At 43.2% G+C, this 17815-nt stretch overlaps 1 protein-coding gene across 1 annotated transcript; it reads right to left on the bottom strand.

The window, feature by feature from the left end:
- Positions 1-221: 221 nt before the first annotated feature.
- Positions 222-11989, bottom strand: LOC133055016 (zinc finger protein 154-like). The gene is given in 6 exon segments (XM_061140489.1): positions 222-995; positions 2228-2959; positions 6798-7148; positions 7150-8546; positions 9835-9961; positions 11742-11989. Coding segments are annotated over 4 exon segments (1830 nt in total). The 5' UTR covers positions 11940-11989; the 3' UTR covers positions 222-995; positions 2228-2959; positions 6798-7040.
- Between the last annotated feature and the right edge of the window lie 5826 nt (positions 11990-17815).

Raw genomic sequence — 17815 nt, 5'->3', positions numbered from 1 at the left:
TGTCTCTGATACTGTTGAACTGATACTGACCACCCTTCCCCCATATATCCTGTATACTAGATGCCAATGAGATGGGTGATGAGGTTTGATCCCTGTGGAGAGGTGCGTGATGATGACTGTTAGGGAAATGAAAACAAAAATTTCTCCCAATCAAGAAATCTTTTCCACAAGGTAGTAAAGACAAAATCAATTTTATTGTTAAAATAAGTATTAAAGGATTACAGTGCATCACAGGCAATCCACTAGGAAACTGTAAAGACAGGAAAAAAAAAATCTAACTCCCCTAGTCCTCGAGAAAGAGGAGCTGACAATACCATTTGTCACACAGAGTCCTAATTTTACCTGGTAATTGGGGTGACTGTGTAGTTTATTGGTTTTATCTAGAGGAAACACAAAATTCTCATCTCTATAACTGAAGGTAGTTTTTAAAGTTGGAGCATGGCATCCACTAAGATGAGACTCCTATCCTCCTAACAGAACTGCCTGGTGAGCTATCTCCCCATCTTCAGTGTCAGGAGATGGGAGCCAGGTTCTTGAGAAAGACGTATGAATCCTAAAACTGGAGGTAAAAAAAAAAAAAGACCAGCTGAGAAAAGGCCTTCTTAGAAGTCTTCAAAGACATGCATTTTAAAAAGATGAGACAGTTCCTACAAGTTTTCTAAAGTAAATGCTCTGAGAGGAAGGAAATCTCATTCCCCATTTTCAACAAGAAGTAAATCTCTCTTTTTTTTAAATTTATTTATTTTTGGCTGGGCTGCGTCTTCGTTGCCGAGAGGACTTTTCTCAAGTTGCACCACACCGGGGTTACTCTTCATTGCAGTGTACTTCTCGTGTTGCAGAGCCTGGGCTCTAGGGCATGTGGGTTCAGCAGTTGGGGCACGCGGGCTTCGCTTCTCCTCAGCATGTGGGATTTCTTGAAGCAGGTTTCTTGAAGGTAGATTCTTTACCACTGAGCCACCAGGGAAGTCCAATCTCTTGTCTATTTAAGTGTGTATCTGTGGAATAAAATTGTATGTGACACATGAACAGTGTGATTGTGTTTTGGTACCACACCATGACACGCTTGGATACAAACACTTCACGTACTAGATACAGCCTGCCTCCACGTATCTAGGGAGATAGTGTGACAGCGTGGGGCACTGTCATCCTATCATATGTGAAAGGCACAAGATGTACAAGACGGGCCAGACCTCATCTAGTCCATTCAGGGACAGTGGTCAAGTTTAGTTCCCTAGCAGGGAATAGGAATGTTCTTAAGGAATGTTCATTGTCAGTCACTGGTTTTCTTTTTACCTATAAGTGGTGAGAACTAAACTCACTAGTTGGAGGAGGTGAGAGAAGCGCCATGGGGACAGGGACTGGTGAAGGTTACAGTGGACATTCTTAGTCCTGAGCCTCTCTTCCAAGGTCCACAACAGTGAGAGTGATCACTGGGTGACAGCTGAGTAGCGGGGCACTGATTGGAGGAGACATCCTGAGGCGACTGAGGAGGAAGACCAACAACCTTGGGGTGACTCACATGCGGCAGCAAGGGCCAGTCATGTGTTTGGGGTGACATCTGGGCCTGTGGGGTAGGGACCATGTGGGAGGAAAGACCATGTAAAGACAGAGGAGGAGGACAGTCATTTGCAAGCCTCCAAAAAAAAATCACTGTTAACCCCTTGATCTCAGACTTCCACCCTCCAGAAATGTGAGGAAGTAATCTTCTGGTGCTTAAAACTCCCAGACCATGGGGCCTTGTTTAGGCAACCTGAGAACATCAACACAGGGACCAGCGGCATCTGGAGAGAATCTACAGGGCCCCAGGGGAGGCTGAGAGGGACCCTAAGAGGAGCCCGAGGGAACAAGGAGGTTTCTTGGGGTGCAACCAGGTCAGAGGGGAGGGGGGACATGGTGGGTGAGCCTTGGACTGATGTCTGCACCCTCACCTCTGCCGGGCTCACAGCAAAAGATGCCCCTCCAGTCTCACACATGACATTTCCCCCAGTGCAAAAGGGGGATAATGATGGGGCTGCCTTGGGGGCTCTTAGAGGACAGACAGGGCTGGGCCCTGAGGGAGGCCCCCAAGGGGGCAGCTGTGAGTTGAGAGTCTGCAGAGAGGTGGTGGGGCCCACAGGGAGGCTGCAGGGACAGCAGAGAGCTCCAGGAGCCAAGGGCTCTGGCCAGTCAGGGAGCTCTTCCCAAAGTAGCTGGGATCCCTACTGTGGGTCCCACTTGGAGGCTGCACCTGTGTCTTCAGCAGACAGATAGCCGCCCCGCTGAGACTCTTCTGCCTCGGGGTTCAGGTCACTGCTCTGCCTCATCCCAGCAGCAGGGCTGCCCGCTGGTTCTGGAGCCTCAATTTCCTTGTCTGTGGAATGGAGCCACTATAAAAGAACAACAGACTCACAGATATATAGTGAGAGATTGCCTGAGATTGCCAGGGCGGAATAGGGGTAGGAGAGGGAAGGACTGGGAATATGGGATTAGCAGAGGCCATCTATTATATTATACATAGGATGGATAAACAAGGTCCTACTGTATAGCACATGGAACTATATTCAATATCATCAGACAAACCATAATGGAAAACAGTGAAAAAGAATGTATGTATTACTGAGTCATTTTGCTGTACAAAAGAAATTAACATGACATTGTAGTCAACTATACTTCAATAAAATATTTTTAAAAATAGTGGAGGCCACTCAAACAAAACCAGAAACAAAATCCTAGAGGACAGAAGTCAGCAACAAAGGACACCCTTTGCTGAAACTGGAACTTCTACCAAGGTAGGTGGCTTAAGTACAGGAAGACTTACCACCATGATCTGGGATTACCAAGGAGATGAAAAGCTCAAAGGGCTTCTAGGCACCTGATTTGAATACAAGGCAGTGTCAGAGTTGGTGAGGGCTCGTGCAGGTCTGCATCCTGTATCCTGCTTCTGACACATGTAATGCCAACCAAAAAACAACACAGCAGGCTGCAAGTAAGAAAAGAGTTTATTTGGAGTCTTAAGAAATGCAATTCAGGAGACACAGAATCAGGTAACCCCAAAAGAATGTTCTGGGAGAAGACTCTCAGGGGCTTACAAAGACAGAAAGCCATGAGTTTCTTCAAGTTGCTTTGTGAGAACTGTGATTGAGTCTGATGGGATTTAGGAAATATTTGTCCTTAAGCAATCAGGAGTTTTTTACAGCTGGGGTCCAACAGGTATAGATAGGTGATCATGAGTTACTCTAGGCTAAGGGTTTGATAAGCATCCTAAGTTCCTGGCAGATGTTCTAGATGGCTTCATTAGGACAGTAAGTAGTCAAAAGAACAGATTCCATCCAGGCTGAGAGGTGCATAAGTCACACTTCCTTAATAGCCTCTGGACCCCATTTTAGAAAGCCCTGCTCAATATAGACTCCATTTTGATTTTCCTTTCACAATAGTAACCCCAACGGCTGAATAAATTTAGGAAGAAACGTGTGACAAGTGGTGCTGTCAAATTCTCAACTTTTTTTGTTTTCTGGGCCTATTTCTTACCTTTTGAGTAGACCTACTTCGAAGGTTTTAGGATAAGGAATCAGAGCTCCTCTGTCCATGGAATTTTCCAGGCAAGAATACTGGAGTAGGTTGCCATTTCCTCCTCCAGGGGATCTTCCCAACCCAGGGATCGAACCCGTGTCTCTTGTGTCTCCTGCACTGGCAGGGGGATTCTTTACCACTGTGCCACCTAGGAAGCCCATAAAATATCACTACAGAGGAAACACAATATACTGGTATGCTGTCCACTCTCAAACTCCATGTTCAGTGATACCACATTAGAAGCTTTAAATTGACAGCAGTGGGAATATTTACATTGGGGAAACTGCAAACAATGTAATTCTTGGCTTGATTATGGGGACTATGTTAGTAATGCAGATTAAATTTAAAATATGCTGTACATGGCCACTGCACAGTATACAGCAGAAAAAATTAGAAGATAGTATTTCAGAATTTAAAATAGCTAGAATTACATCCCTAAAGAATGAAGTTTCAAATTAAGTCTTTGTTGTTTCATTATCTTGCTAATAAAAAGAGAAACAGCCAAAATTATTTCTATAAAAATGGATGAAGGTTACCACGAGTTACCACTAGTGGGGAATTTAAAAAGTGAAAAAACACTCCACATCTGAGGAATGCAATTAAAACAACAGTGAGATAACACCACACATTTATTTTAAAAGTCAAAAGTTGAAAAAGACTAAAGATATTGGCAAGGATGTGGAAGAACTGGAAGTCCCAAAGTCTTCCGTAAGAATACAAAGGGAAACAACCATATTAGATTACAGGATGTGCTGATGTGCTCAGCTGTGGCTGACTCTTTGCGACCCCATGGACTGAAGCCTACCATACTCCTCTAACCATGGAATTTTCCAGGCAAGAATACTGGAGTGGGCTGCCTTTTCCTTCTCCAAGGGATCTTCCTGACCCAGGAATTGAACCTGAGTCTCCTGCATTGCAGGCAGATTCTTTACCACTGTGCCACCTGGGAAGCCATGGAGAGATTAAACCGCCCTCCATTTGGCTGTCCACCAACTCCTGTCACAGGACAGTCCACAGATGGAAAAAGGGCCAGGTGGCCAAGTCAGAGCAGAGCAGGCAGCTCCAGTGTCTACAAGGAATTCAGTTTTACCTGCTACATCAAGGGTGACCCAAGGCTCTGCTGAGGTAATGAAAATGGATCAAGCAGGATCTATATCCAGGCAGGCACTCGGGCCCCATCAGTCACTGTGTGAGCTCTCTCATCCAACTTATTCACAAAGAACTGTGGTTGGTCGGGGTTGCCCCTTGGGTGTCCCCCAGGAGGGCACTCAAGACATCCCCCCTTCCAGTGTCCCCCTTTCTGACAAAAGCACATTGGTTCAGGCCCAGGTGGCTTCCTGGGGGTTTGTCCAGCTTTCTCAGTCCTTCAAGGTCCCCTCGAGGTGGTGGCTGAATCAAAACAGCCAAGAGCTGCATTTTCTTTATTAGTCTTTTATGCTTATTGGCCTCCTCCATCAAGTCTTGGTAGTTAGACCTTGAAGGCCTCCTCTACCAAGGTTGACAATGGGGTCTGGGGCCCAGCTCAAGCCTTTGTAATTTTCTACAGATATCAGGAGTAGCCTGCATGATAAAATGCATGGCAAATAGTGATCTCCCCTCTGTGGACTCAGGGTCTGTACAGATGTAATTCCTTAATGCCTCTTATCACCTGGATCAGGAAGACTGCTGGGTTTTTTCATCTTTTTCTTGTGTAACCTCTCCTACCTTAACATAGTATAATGTTCTTTAAAAAGTCACACATTCACTAAGCCTGTAACTCAGGCATTACAGCCCAAAGTATTAATACAGGAAAAGTGAAACATAACCATGTGAAGAACTTTTAATATATTCAAATGTCTGCAGTTTTACTTGCAACAGTCAAAAACTGGGAACTCAAATATGGATAAACAGATGAATGGACAAATAGTGGTATATCCACAGAATAGAATTCTCATCAATATAAAAAAATGAACTACTCACTGATAAATATTTCACATAAGAGTACCTGAGAGGAAAAGCATAAACACTTCATGATTCTAATCATATAAAATTTTAGACAATTAAAACTTATCTAAAGAAAAACAAATCAGTGGTTGACTAGAGGTCAGAGTAACATCAAAAAAGGAAACAAGGTAAAAATGAAAGTAGATTGGATTTTTTATGGATGTGATGATGGTTTATATAAATGTCAAAACTTATCAAAGTGTATATTTTAACTATGTGCATTTTACTGCAAGTATTTTGATGTTATTAAAACTTAAAAATATATTCAAAATACAAATCTGGATTTCTTACCATTTAAATAAATTCCCGATATTGACTTCATCACTTTCTGCCTCATGCTTTGGGAGGGGCAGTTGGCCTCAGCGGTCAAAAATATAAGCAATGAAGACTGTTCCCAACGTGATTCAACAGGAATATTGTCACAATGTCTGCTACTCACTGAAAAGATATCCCTTCTCTCTATCCTCACTTTTCTATCTGCACAGAAATGGCCTTGAGGAGGACAGCTCAGATAGATTACAGAAACCACAAAACTTTTGGATTATTTTCTCCTGTAATGCTCTCTGCTAATACAAGATTCACAATTTAGGAGGCCTGAGAATTTCTGTACATGTTCATCCTTCACAGCCACAATGACTGGAACACTGTGGAGGCTCTTTTAAATGGGCACATCCAACCAGTCTGTAATAGTGTCCTGCTCCCACTATTAATCTAGTACTTTCTGTAACAATTACCATTCCCACCATAATCTTACAACCAGTGATACTACCTACAGAATTCTGCATGTGAGAGCACATAGCTCCACTGCAGGGCCTGAGAGTATGTTCCTCACCAGTGCGCACACACAAGGCAATATCCCCTGTGAACAAGACAACTTCATGCTATTTTCAGAAGCACTGACGGTTGTCACAATGACTACTCCTTCCTTAGACTGACCTCTGAACCCAGAAAATACACAGTCAGGCCACAGGTTAGAACCAGAAAGCTCTGCAGTCTTCCCTGGGAAGCCTTGGGCAACAAGCAGAGTCCTCTGGGCCCAAAATGGGTCATGTCAGTGACATAACTCATCAAAGCAATGAGAGGAAATGAGTGCTTCTCTGGCTTCTCACAGTTCCTCCCATGAATGGGAAAAATCAAGGTTCCTTTCCTGAACACTCTGGGGTGGCTGAAACCTGCCAGGTGGGAGAAGTGACGCCACAGAAACTGTCAGCAACAGAAGTCTGGCAAGAGGCCAGGTTAAAAAGCACAATGTAGCTCCCACATACCTGGGATGTTTGCAGATGTTTGGATGTATGATGTTCAATTCAGATGGTACCACCAGGAAGGATCTCAAGAGTAGATCCGCTGAAAAAGGAAACTGTACGATCCTACACATGTAAGGTGTTTTTCCCTTCTGAAATCTGTGGTTCCAAAGAGTCAAGACTTTGGGTTAATGGCCTAATCACTTTCATTGCATTCATAAGGCCTTGATCCAGTGTTTTAAGAGACTGGAGTTGTAGGTAAAGAACTCAACAGATTCCCCAAATTGTAAGGCCTTTTCCCAGAGTGAATTCTCCGATGTGTGATGAGGTTAGAGCTTTGGCTAAATGATTTCCCACATTCACTACATTTATAAGGCCTTTCTCCAGTATGAACTCTCCGATGAGTAGTGAGGTTGGATATGTATCTAAAGGATTTCTCACACTGATTGCACTTGTAAGGCCTTTCTCCAGTGTGAACTCTCTGATGTTGAAGGAGGACAACATTTTGGCGAAATGATTTCCCACATTCACTGCACTCATAAGGTCTTTTTCCAGTGTGAACTCTCCAATGTTGATGGAGTGAAGAGTTTTTCTTAAAGGATTTCCCACATTCACTGCAGTCGTAAGGCCTTTCTCCCGTGTGAACTCTCCGGTGTGTAATGAGGTTGGAGATATATCTAAAGGATTTCCCACATTCACCACACTCATAAGGCCTTTCTCCAGTATGAACTCTCTGATGCTGAAGGAGTGCAGAGCTTTGTCGAAAAGATTTCTGACATTCACTGCATTCATAAGGACTCTCACCAGTGTGAACTCTCTGATGTTGAAGGAGCACAGAGTTTTGGGAAAATGACTTCCCACATTCACCACATTCATAAGGCCTTCTCCCAGTATGAACACTCTGATGGTGAATGAGGCTGTAGCTTTTGTTAAAAGATTTCCCACATTCTTTACACTCATAAGACCTTTCTCCAGTGTGAACTCTCCAGTGCTGAATGAGATGTGATCTTTGGATAAAGGCTTTCCCACATTCACTGCACTCGTAAGGCCTTTCTCCAGTGTGAACTCTCTGATGCTGAATGAGGTTTGAGCTTTGGCTAAAAGATTTGCCACATTCGTTGCACTCATAAGGCCTTTCTCCAGTGTGAACGCTCTGATGTCTAATGAGATGAGAGCTTTTGCTAAATGATTTTCCACATTCGCTGCACACGTAACATCTTTCTCTAGTGAGGACTCTCTGGTGCTGAACAAGTGTGTGTTTGCCACTCATAGGTTTTGTGTAGTCTCCCCAATTATAATGATTTTTACCCCTTAGAAAGGGAGTCTCACACTTAGTTCCACTATGTGATTTGTGCCAGTTGTGTGTGGCCTGTTGGTGAAGAAATCCTGAGTTGCCCAGGAAGTCCTTCCCAATATTCCCAAGGGTAAAGGGCTTCACTGATACATAGACTTTGCAGCTGTTCACAAACAAGGCTCTCCTCACATCACTTCTCAATGGTTTCTCTCCAATATGCTGCTTTTGGTGCTGATGAAAGTTTACTCCAAAATAGAATGGCTTCTCACATATCCCACTCACGTGGAGTTCCTGCCCACAGTGTGGTTCCTGGTACTCAGCCAAGTGAAAAATGTCACTCAAGAGCGGGCCACATATCTCATAGAGGTTGGCCTTCTGGGGAGACAGACCTGCCTTAACAATCCTGATCTGTGAGCATCCTTGATCAGAAATACTCTGTTCAGAAAATGCCTCCTTATCCTCTTCTCCAGGCCAACAACCTGAAAGCAGAGAAATACTGGTGACATACATACTGACTTTGTGCAAAGAAAAAGGCCCATTACAAATGTGGGCATTATAAATCCAGGAATGAGTCAATGGGATTGTTTGTAAGACAAGGTGGTTGCGTTTAAGTTAAGGATGGGGCTGCTTAGCAGCACTGGGCTTTTAAAGATTACAGAATGGGGAAGTCCTCACAAAGTAAAGGACACAACCATGGAGTGACACAAGAAGAGGCAGGGTCTACAGCTCATTCTGCAAAAATTTTCAGTAGGACCTTGACTGGTAGTGACACATGAATACTATATAGTAGGTTATATTCAGGCTCAGAAAAATCCAACTGTAACAGAGCAGCTGGTGTTGAAGGATTAAAAATGTACATAGCTTATGACATAAAAGGTATAGGCTGATGTTGGACAGCACTGCAGAAGAAGCAGTGTGAAAAAGCACTGAGGAATGGAGTCCAGGGAGGTAAGAATTAGCCCTAAGTTGGAAATAAGAAGTGACAAGTAACAGTGTTGAGAAGGTGGCTAACCAAAGAATGGGGAAGTGCAGGGAGAAAGTATGGCGGCCACTGTGATTGGCACCCAAAGGCTAGTCAGAGAATAGCTTTCTGGTATGATTTGTATATAGCCCTGACATTACACCCTCCCCCAGGGGACACTTATCAGGACCAGACTATGTCCAAGTTCCATGTGCTGTAGTTGGAGTCCTTTCTGTTCTGTGAGCCTCTCCACTTCATCCTCTTGATGAGTAACTATGAAGAACCTGGATGATTCAAGGACTATGATAAAGACAGGACAGAAAAGCAGCCAGCACTGGCCAAAAATAACTCAGCACAAGACATAAAATTAAATATTACAAAAAGAATTTCAGAGGAGTATCTTGCAAGAATAGCCCATGCTCCATATAAAAGGAGCAGGTCAATGACAGTAATTTCTGGAACAAGCAAGAATGAGGAAATGTTAGCCAGAGAAAGGAAATAGAACCTGGGGTAGACTGGTACCTTGGATCTGGAAAATTCACCTGGCTATGGAGAGGGTAAACAAGGTGGAAAGACTCCTGACTCTGGATCCATCCCTGCAAGGCAAGGGGTAGCAGGTCTTGGATCTGTCAAGGAGAAAAGAGGACAGTGCTCATTCCTCAGCCCTACCAACCACAACACCTACTCAGGGAACTGAGGAAGGAAGCAGTGCCCAGGGTCCTGACGTGAGAAAGGAGACTTGCCAATGGACAAAGAGAAAGGGCGGAGACTAGCTCAGGGCACAGGGGTGGGTTTGAGGTTCTTACCCAGGGAGCTTATAAGTGCCAAGTTCTCCAGCATCACATCATGATACAGGCGTTTCTGAGACTCGTCAAGGAGACCCCATTCCTCCCAGGAAAAGTTCACGGCCACATCTTCAAAAGTCACACTACCCTGTCACAATTGGGACAGATGAAATCACAAACAAGTTCCTCTCAAGAGGAATTCCCCCATATATCTATTCTATGACCATCCTCCTCCCAAACTCCCCAGTCAGAGGAGAAACTAGGCCCTGATGCCATTGTCTCCCTACAGGCCCACTGATTATGGGGTCCAGCCATCAGTGACAAGAGACAGGTGCACAAACAGATACTTAAACTGTGGGCCTGACATAGAGGAATCCAATACTCCTGCCAGGCAATAACCCTGGTATGGTCAAGGTCATGTAAATCACAATACCAGGGACCTGGGACCATCAGACATACACCCTCTCCATGTACACATCACTCTCTAGATTGCACATCCCTCTTATCTCCAGACACCACAGGCACGTGCCCACAGCCAGCACCACCTCACCATCCCACTCTATAAGCCTCTCCTTGGCCTCCCCTCATGTTGAAGTATTTTGATCACATCCTTTTCACTCCACTGGTGAGGATGTGTTTCCTGCCTAGAGTTATAGTGATGACCAAACATAGGACAGCTAACACTGGAGAGATATTATCAGTAGCATCTTATTAATCCTATATATCCACAGCTAGAATAGGAGAACACCACACACCACACAGGGCTACAAGGTGTTACACTCTGGAAAACAGTGGACAACCAAGAGCTGTGGGACCTAAGCTTTATAGTACCAAGAAGGTAAGGTGCCCCTGCTCTCCAAAGGAGGATGCAAGTTTCTTTTCTAAATAACCCCAAAGGGCTGGCTGACAGGGCACTGAAACCCACTACAGAGGGATAAGCAGGAACTATACCTCAGCCCCTTTATGAAAAGGGTTGTTTAGTTAAGGAGACCCTATCCACTGGGGCAGAGCAAGGTGGGGAACTGGTGCTCCGGTCATTTGAGGTCCTACCAGTTTTAACACATGTCCAGGCAGCATATAAAACTGGGACTTAATTTTAGGACTTACACTACAATTTAGCAGACAGCATCCAGAGTATGTTTGGCAAATTCATACAGGATCCAGTAATTCCCTAGACCTCTCATGGCTCCCAGTAGCAGTGGCAGCGCCAAAATCTTCTATTAAAGGCCTCCCTGAGAGGCTCCATTTCTTACCTGAGACTCCACCACACACATCGCCTGTTCGTTTCCGACATCCACCGCCCTACTCCACTTTGAGGCTGTACCTGCTGTTCCCTTATCTGTCACAACCTTCTTCTGTCCACCTAACCCTCATCCAAAGCCTAGCCCATTGGTGGCGCACCTCAGGCCTACTGATGCTCACAAATGACCACATTTCCCCCTGATCTTATTCTCCAGGCTAAATGAAACAGGCCAGAGCACCCCGGAATCATCAATTTGATGTCTCTGCATCTTTTTCCTTTGAACAGCTTTTGAAAACACTTTAACCTCTGACGTGGATTCTGCACTTTCTTTCTTAAAACTACCCATCGCTTCTAGAGTTCTCAGAGTAATGAACAACTTGCACTCTACTAGTCCAGTCTTAACAGCTGCCTCATGTTGTTTATTCCTGCAGACATCAGATGGACCCCAGGATGCCCGAATCCACCCAGCTAAGTTCCACGTGCAAGCCTCTGCACTTGCGGGTCCCTCTGCCTGCACCCTCTCCGAAGCGCCACCAAACTGTCAGACGCAAGGCCCCACCCACGATTGCCTCACCGTCCTGGACCCGGGGACCTGAACTGTGGGAGCGGAAACAGGCGTCTGGCGCTCGGGGCTTCAGTGTCCGGTCGGCTGAGGGCGGTGCGGGCCCGGAGAACGAGCGCTTACCTGAGGCGGGTCCCTCAACGCCGCCGCCGCCATCGGACTTCTAGGCGCAGGGGGACCGAAGTGCTCGAGAGGCGGGGGGATACCCGCGCCGCGGTCTCGCTCCCGGGCCTGGCGCGAGGCACCCCGGGAGGCGCCGAACCTCGGGCCCGCCTCTGTGCAGCAGAGACAGCACCTCCTCTCGGACATCCTTAATCGCATCACCTTCGTCCCAACCTAGCGTTCTGGACCAGGCACAAGCTTGGGGCAGTTATAATGGCCGCCTGGAGGCGGAGTTAGGAGGTCCCGCCCCCACCCTTTGTGCCCAAACGGAAACTCCGTTTCCCTGAGCCAATAAAGGACACTGCCTTCGACGCAAGGAATTCTGAGTTATGTAGTTCCCGTTTCCAGGCCAAACTGCTGAGCTCCTCCACGAGGAGGCTGGGGAAATTGTGCGCAAAGAGAAGGTATCAAGCATTTCCCTTTGACGAACATGCAGAAGGGCTTCCCTGGTGGCTCAGACGGTAAAGAATCTGTCTGCAATGCAGGAGACCTAGGTTCGATCCCTGGATCGGAAAGATTCCCTGGAGAAAGGAATGGCTACCCACTCCAGTATTCTTGCCTGGAGAATTCCATGCGCGGAGACTAGCATTCTTGCCTGGGAAATCTCCTGGACAGAGAAACCTGGCGTGCAACCCCCAGTCCATGGGGTTGCAAAGAGATGGGCACGGCTGAGCGACTAACTCTTTGACTTTCATGCAGAAAGAGTGCTCAGTCTTACTTGACTCTTTGCTGCCCCGAGGACTGTAGCCCGCCGGGCTGCTCTGTCCATGGGATTTTCTAGGCTAGAACACTGGAATGTGTAGCCAATTCCTACTCCAGGGAATCTTCCTGACCCAGAGATCAAACCCGTGTCTCCTCCATTGGCAGGCAGGCAGATTCTTTACACTGACCCACCAGGGAAGCCCCACCAATCAATTTCTTCAACCCAATTAGCTGCAGAGGACAGTGGCACAAAAGAGAAAAGTTCAGTGGGGTAAAAAAGATATTGGATGGAAAAAACCGTAATTACAATTTAACCCACTGTGTCCTGGAAAAATTAATGGGTCTGCACTTCCCTGGCAGTCTAGGGGATAAGAGTCTGTGCTTGCAATGGAGGGAGTGAAGGTTCGACCCATGGTGGGGGAACTAAGGTTTCATAAAAGGAAACAATCAATCTAAGAAAGAAATGAAACATTTTACTCAGGCCAAATAGGATTATAACCCAGGAACATGCTCTCAGAAACCTCCAAGAACTGTTACGCTTGTTCAAAATCAAAGCATAATGATGTAGCATTATGTAGGTTTTTGTGACAGAAGGCTACTTTAAATGCCATAGATAACTGGCAAAATCTAGATCTGTAAGTACAAAGTGGTAGGTTATCATGATCGCTTACACCATCAAGGAGGCATGTTATCTTTTTTTAAAACAATAATTTATGTAATTTTTGCCAATGCTGGGTCTTCCTTGCTGTTTGGGCTTTTCTCTAGTTGTGGCCAGCAGGGGCTACTCTCTAGTTGAGGTGTGCAGGCTTCTCACTGCAGTAGCCTCTCCTGATGTGGAGCATGGGCTCTAGGGCACAGGGACTTCAGTAGTTGTGTGGCTCCTGGGCTCTAAAGCACAGGCTCAACAGTTGTGCTTATGGGCTTGGTTGCTCTGAGGCATGTGGGATCTTCCTGGATCACAGATGGAACCCTTGTCTCCTGCATTAGCAGGAGGATTCTTTACCGGTGAGCCACCAGGGAAGCCCAGACACATTATCTTTTAAGGCATTGTCTTGTTGGTGCTAGGAAAATGTTGCTGTTTATGGGTTAAGCAGGTATTTCTGCCAATGGGGAGGTTTGGGGGGTGCATAATGCAGATATATGATATACAGTAGAGGGGAAAGGGAGGTCAAAGGACAGAGAAAATTTTTCATATTTAAATTATCCTTGACTTGCCTTAGAATACAAATTTTTACTGCATCAGTCATTAACTTTGAAAAATACAGACACTCAGACTTTAGGGCATCTGTTGATGTTGCAGTCAAAAGATTCAGTCCATGGGATTTCCCTGGCAGTCCAGTGGTTAAGACTCCACACTTCCAATTCATGGGGTGCAGAGTCAATCCCTAGTCAGGAAACTAAGATCCCACATGCTGCTTGGTGCAACCAAAAAAAAAAAAAAGACTCAGCCCTGCCTATGGAGAACTGTGACCAGAGTGAATTTGATCAATGGCCCGGGCTGTAATTATACATTTATTTGAAGCAATGGAGAACATGTTAAAGCTATTGAAGAAACATAATTATATTAGAAAATGTGGAAAATTATCCCAAAGAACCTAGTTACACCATCATATAGATGACAAATGGGGCTTCCCAGGTGGCACTAGTGGTAAAGAATCCGCCTGCCAGTGCAGGAGATGTAAGAGATGCCTGTTTGATCCCTGAAGCTCCCCTGGAGAAGGAAATGGCAACCCACTCCAGTATTCTGGCCTGGGAAATTCCATGGACAGAAGAGCCTGGTGGGCTATTGTCCATAGGGTCACAAAGAGTCAGACATGACTGAAGTGACTTAGCACACACACATATATGACAAATACAACACAAGGATGTAAGACAAATCTTTGAAATAAAGAAAACTAAGATGCATAATGTAAATATAAAATGGGAGTATGCTGCTTAAGATTTAAAGATAATGATTATGAAAAATAAATTTTATAAAAAGAAACATTGAATTTTAAGTTATTGGTATTTGTTAGTGTGAGATGTTAATGCAATTGTCATAATAAAAGAGAATTTGTACTTTATAGACATATTCAAAAGATTTATAAGAGTGGTGATGTGTCTGGCATTTTCAATGCTATAATATTAGGAATATATTTATTTTGAGAAAATGAAGAAGTACATCTTCATACTCAAAGTTGACCCATATATAACTAAAAATCCTTTTAAAATCATTTAAAATATTATAATTAACAAGAAATGATGGGCATGCATATATGCAATAAAATTAAAAATCAATATTAATTTTTAAGAAGCTTTCTTCTATTTTAAAATTTAAATGCAGTGTTACTGAAATACAAAGAAAAATTTGAAAAACATGAACACTAAGAAATGTGATGGGAAAATGGGAAAAAGTCAAAACCTTTGAAATTAAACAGAAATTATGAAAACCACTTGTAAGTGATAATAAATACAAACCAAGTTTCTATATAAGAAGGCTATTATGAATAAAAATACTGAGAGGTCACTTACTTTATGCATTTCAAACAAAATACTATTGTTGCAGATCTTATTAGTTAAAGTTTACTTAAAAGAAATGTTTATTAGAATAAATGTATGGATGTGAGAGTTGGATTATAAAGAAAGCTGAGCACCAAAGAATTGATGCTTTTGAACTGTGGTGTTGGAGAAGACTCTTGAGAGTCCCTTGGACTGCAAGGAGATCCAACCAGTCCATCCTAAAGGAGATCAGTCCTAGGTGTTCATTGGAAGGACTGATGTTGAAGCTGAAACTCCAATACTTTGGCCACCTCATGCGAAGAGCTGACTCATTTGAAAAGACCCTGATGCTGGGAAAGATTTAGGGCAGGAGGAGAAGGGGACAATAGAGGATGAGATGGTTGGATGGCATCACCGACTTGATGGACATGGGTTTGGGTGGACTCCGGAAGTTGGTGATGGACAGGGAGGCCTGGCGTGCTGTGGTTCATGGGGTCGCAAAGAGTAGGACACAACTGAGCGACTGAACTGAACTGAAATATATCCAATAACTTATTCTGGAAGAGAAAACCAGAGTGAGTTAATAGTACATAGCAGAGTGCCTGGGAACACACCTTACTGACATGTACATACTGAATAATTTATTGATGCATACATGTATTAAACTTGACTATCAATTTAGAGATAAAATATATAATGCAATAAAATATTAAAATAGATTGAACACTGAAATGGAAAAAATTTTCTCGAATTGGAAAATAATTTAATCAAATCTATACATGAAAAATCATACCTGTATGCATTGAGTAAAAATTTTCTCAGTGATTATTTTGATTTATATAGCATTTTATAAAATTGAACAAAATTAGGAAATTGGCAGTACAGTAAATATGCCAAGAAATTAAAGTAAGAGAAGTATAAAAAGGAAAAAAATCTGACCCTCTACAATGGATTGAAAGATACCTATCAGTGTGTGATCAGGGCATGATTTCTTGGAGTAAGCCATCTCTTGACTACTAGAAACCTACTGATTCACCATTGAATCATCAGAGATCTTTCCAGAGAGAAGAGAGCAAAATATTAACAACAATGAAGATATTATATATATATATATATACAAAACATGACATCATACTTAGATAATCTTAGGCTTTGAGATTCTTTATATCCCTGATTATCTTGTTATCTGTATCTTACAATCTTATTCAAGTTGCATGACTTGCTTTCACTAAAAAAATCTGACAAGAAATTTTAACACTGGCACTCATCAGAGACATCTTAGTAAAACACTCCTACAGATTCCATTTTCAAATCATGCTCCCAAAAGATAAACAATGCATATCCAACAATTGACATAAATATCCACTCAAAAACTGAATAAAACAGCCTTCTTACTGTTTGTGGGGAACAAAGCTTTTAGAATGGACACTGTGAGGTTCAATGTGTTTGGTCAGCAATAAGAGCAAATATAACTCAGACAGTTTGTTAAGGCAAGTATAATAGATAAGGTGGCACCATGCCTCTTGGTTCCTCAGAATGCATCCCTTCTCTGTGACTCTGAATTTTCTGAGACATGCTCTATTTTTTTTTTTAATAATATGACATGGATCTGTGGATATTGGCTACTTACCAAATTTATACTTGTCAGGATAGCTGAAATGTCAGCATCTGTGTAGCGGTAAAAAGTGAGCACCCAACAAGAGATAAAAGTTGTTAATTCCATGATCTCATCTACTCGCTGGGAAGTGATTATCATTTTACCTATAAAACGAGTGGTTGTGACTGCAAGGGTACATGAAAGTATCTTAGGAAAATAGCTGTAGAGTGAGCAAATTACAGAGTTATTAATGTTGATTAATTGAGTCATCCATTGGGCACTGTTGAAATCACTAGAAGAGAAAAAGGATTTGTGAATCCTGAGGAAAGGTTAAGTTTCAATGGGTGGTAAATGAAGGACACTGAGTTCTAAATTTGAGAGAATTGAGTCCATGATTATGCTGGAAACATGGCTACCATGAAGTTCTTTTTTTTTTTTTTTTTTTTTTTACCATGAAGTTCTTATTTCCACAAAGTGTGAATCCTTTCCATTTATGACATCTCTGAGGAAAACTAACTTGAAGAAAAATAGACCAGAAAGGGGTAGAAGAGTAGAAGGAAAGCCACATCATGTTATATTCCATTGGTAATCACTTATTAAATAGCTCATCTGCCTCAGAGGCTCATCTAGATAATAAGTTATATACATCAGCAACCAAAGAAAGGTGTTTTCATGCAGCCTTACTTTGCTAAGGACAGGATGTTTGAATTCAAGGAACAGAGTTTTAACAGTGCCTGCAACAAACCCAATACCTCGTCTGTGTTTAGGGAAACTTGGCTGTGGCCACTGCTGTAATTCTCTTTTAAATGACCTACTTTTTATTTTTCTTATGTAGACTGTATTTTAAAAAGAATATTTGTATTTCTTTGTTTGCTAATTGGGAAAACCAATTTGACTTGCAACAAGCAGAAGTTTAACATGAAAAATGAAATCAAAATAATGAACTCCCAGGGACCTTATGGGGTATGTTCAACACTGCTCCCTCTGTTAAAAAGGGACATTAGTTTCAAGTCCATGTTTGGATGCCCCCCCCCAAAAAAAGTGGGGGATATTAGTAACAGTGGGGAAATGTAGATCTACCACTATACTGTATTAAAACTTTCTTCAGACAGCAGCAAGGGAAAAAGCAGGGAAAAAGGATCAGCAGCTTTCTCAGCATCCAGCCATGCCACTTAATGTCGTATCTGTGCACGCTCTAAAATTATCTCCTCAGGCAGCACAAGAGTGTGGTCCAGGCCTTAAACAATAAGCAACAATG

Source organism: Dama dama, chromosome 4, assembly GCF_033118175.1.
Source record: "Dama dama isolate Ldn47 chromosome 4, ASM3311817v1, whole genome shotgun sequence".
Classification (NCBI taxonomy): Eukaryota; Metazoa; Chordata; class Mammalia; order Artiodactyla; family Cervidae; genus Dama; species Dama dama.
The sequence above is the reverse complement of the archived record's forward strand: the minus strand, read 5'-3'. Positions and strand labels throughout refer to the sequence as shown.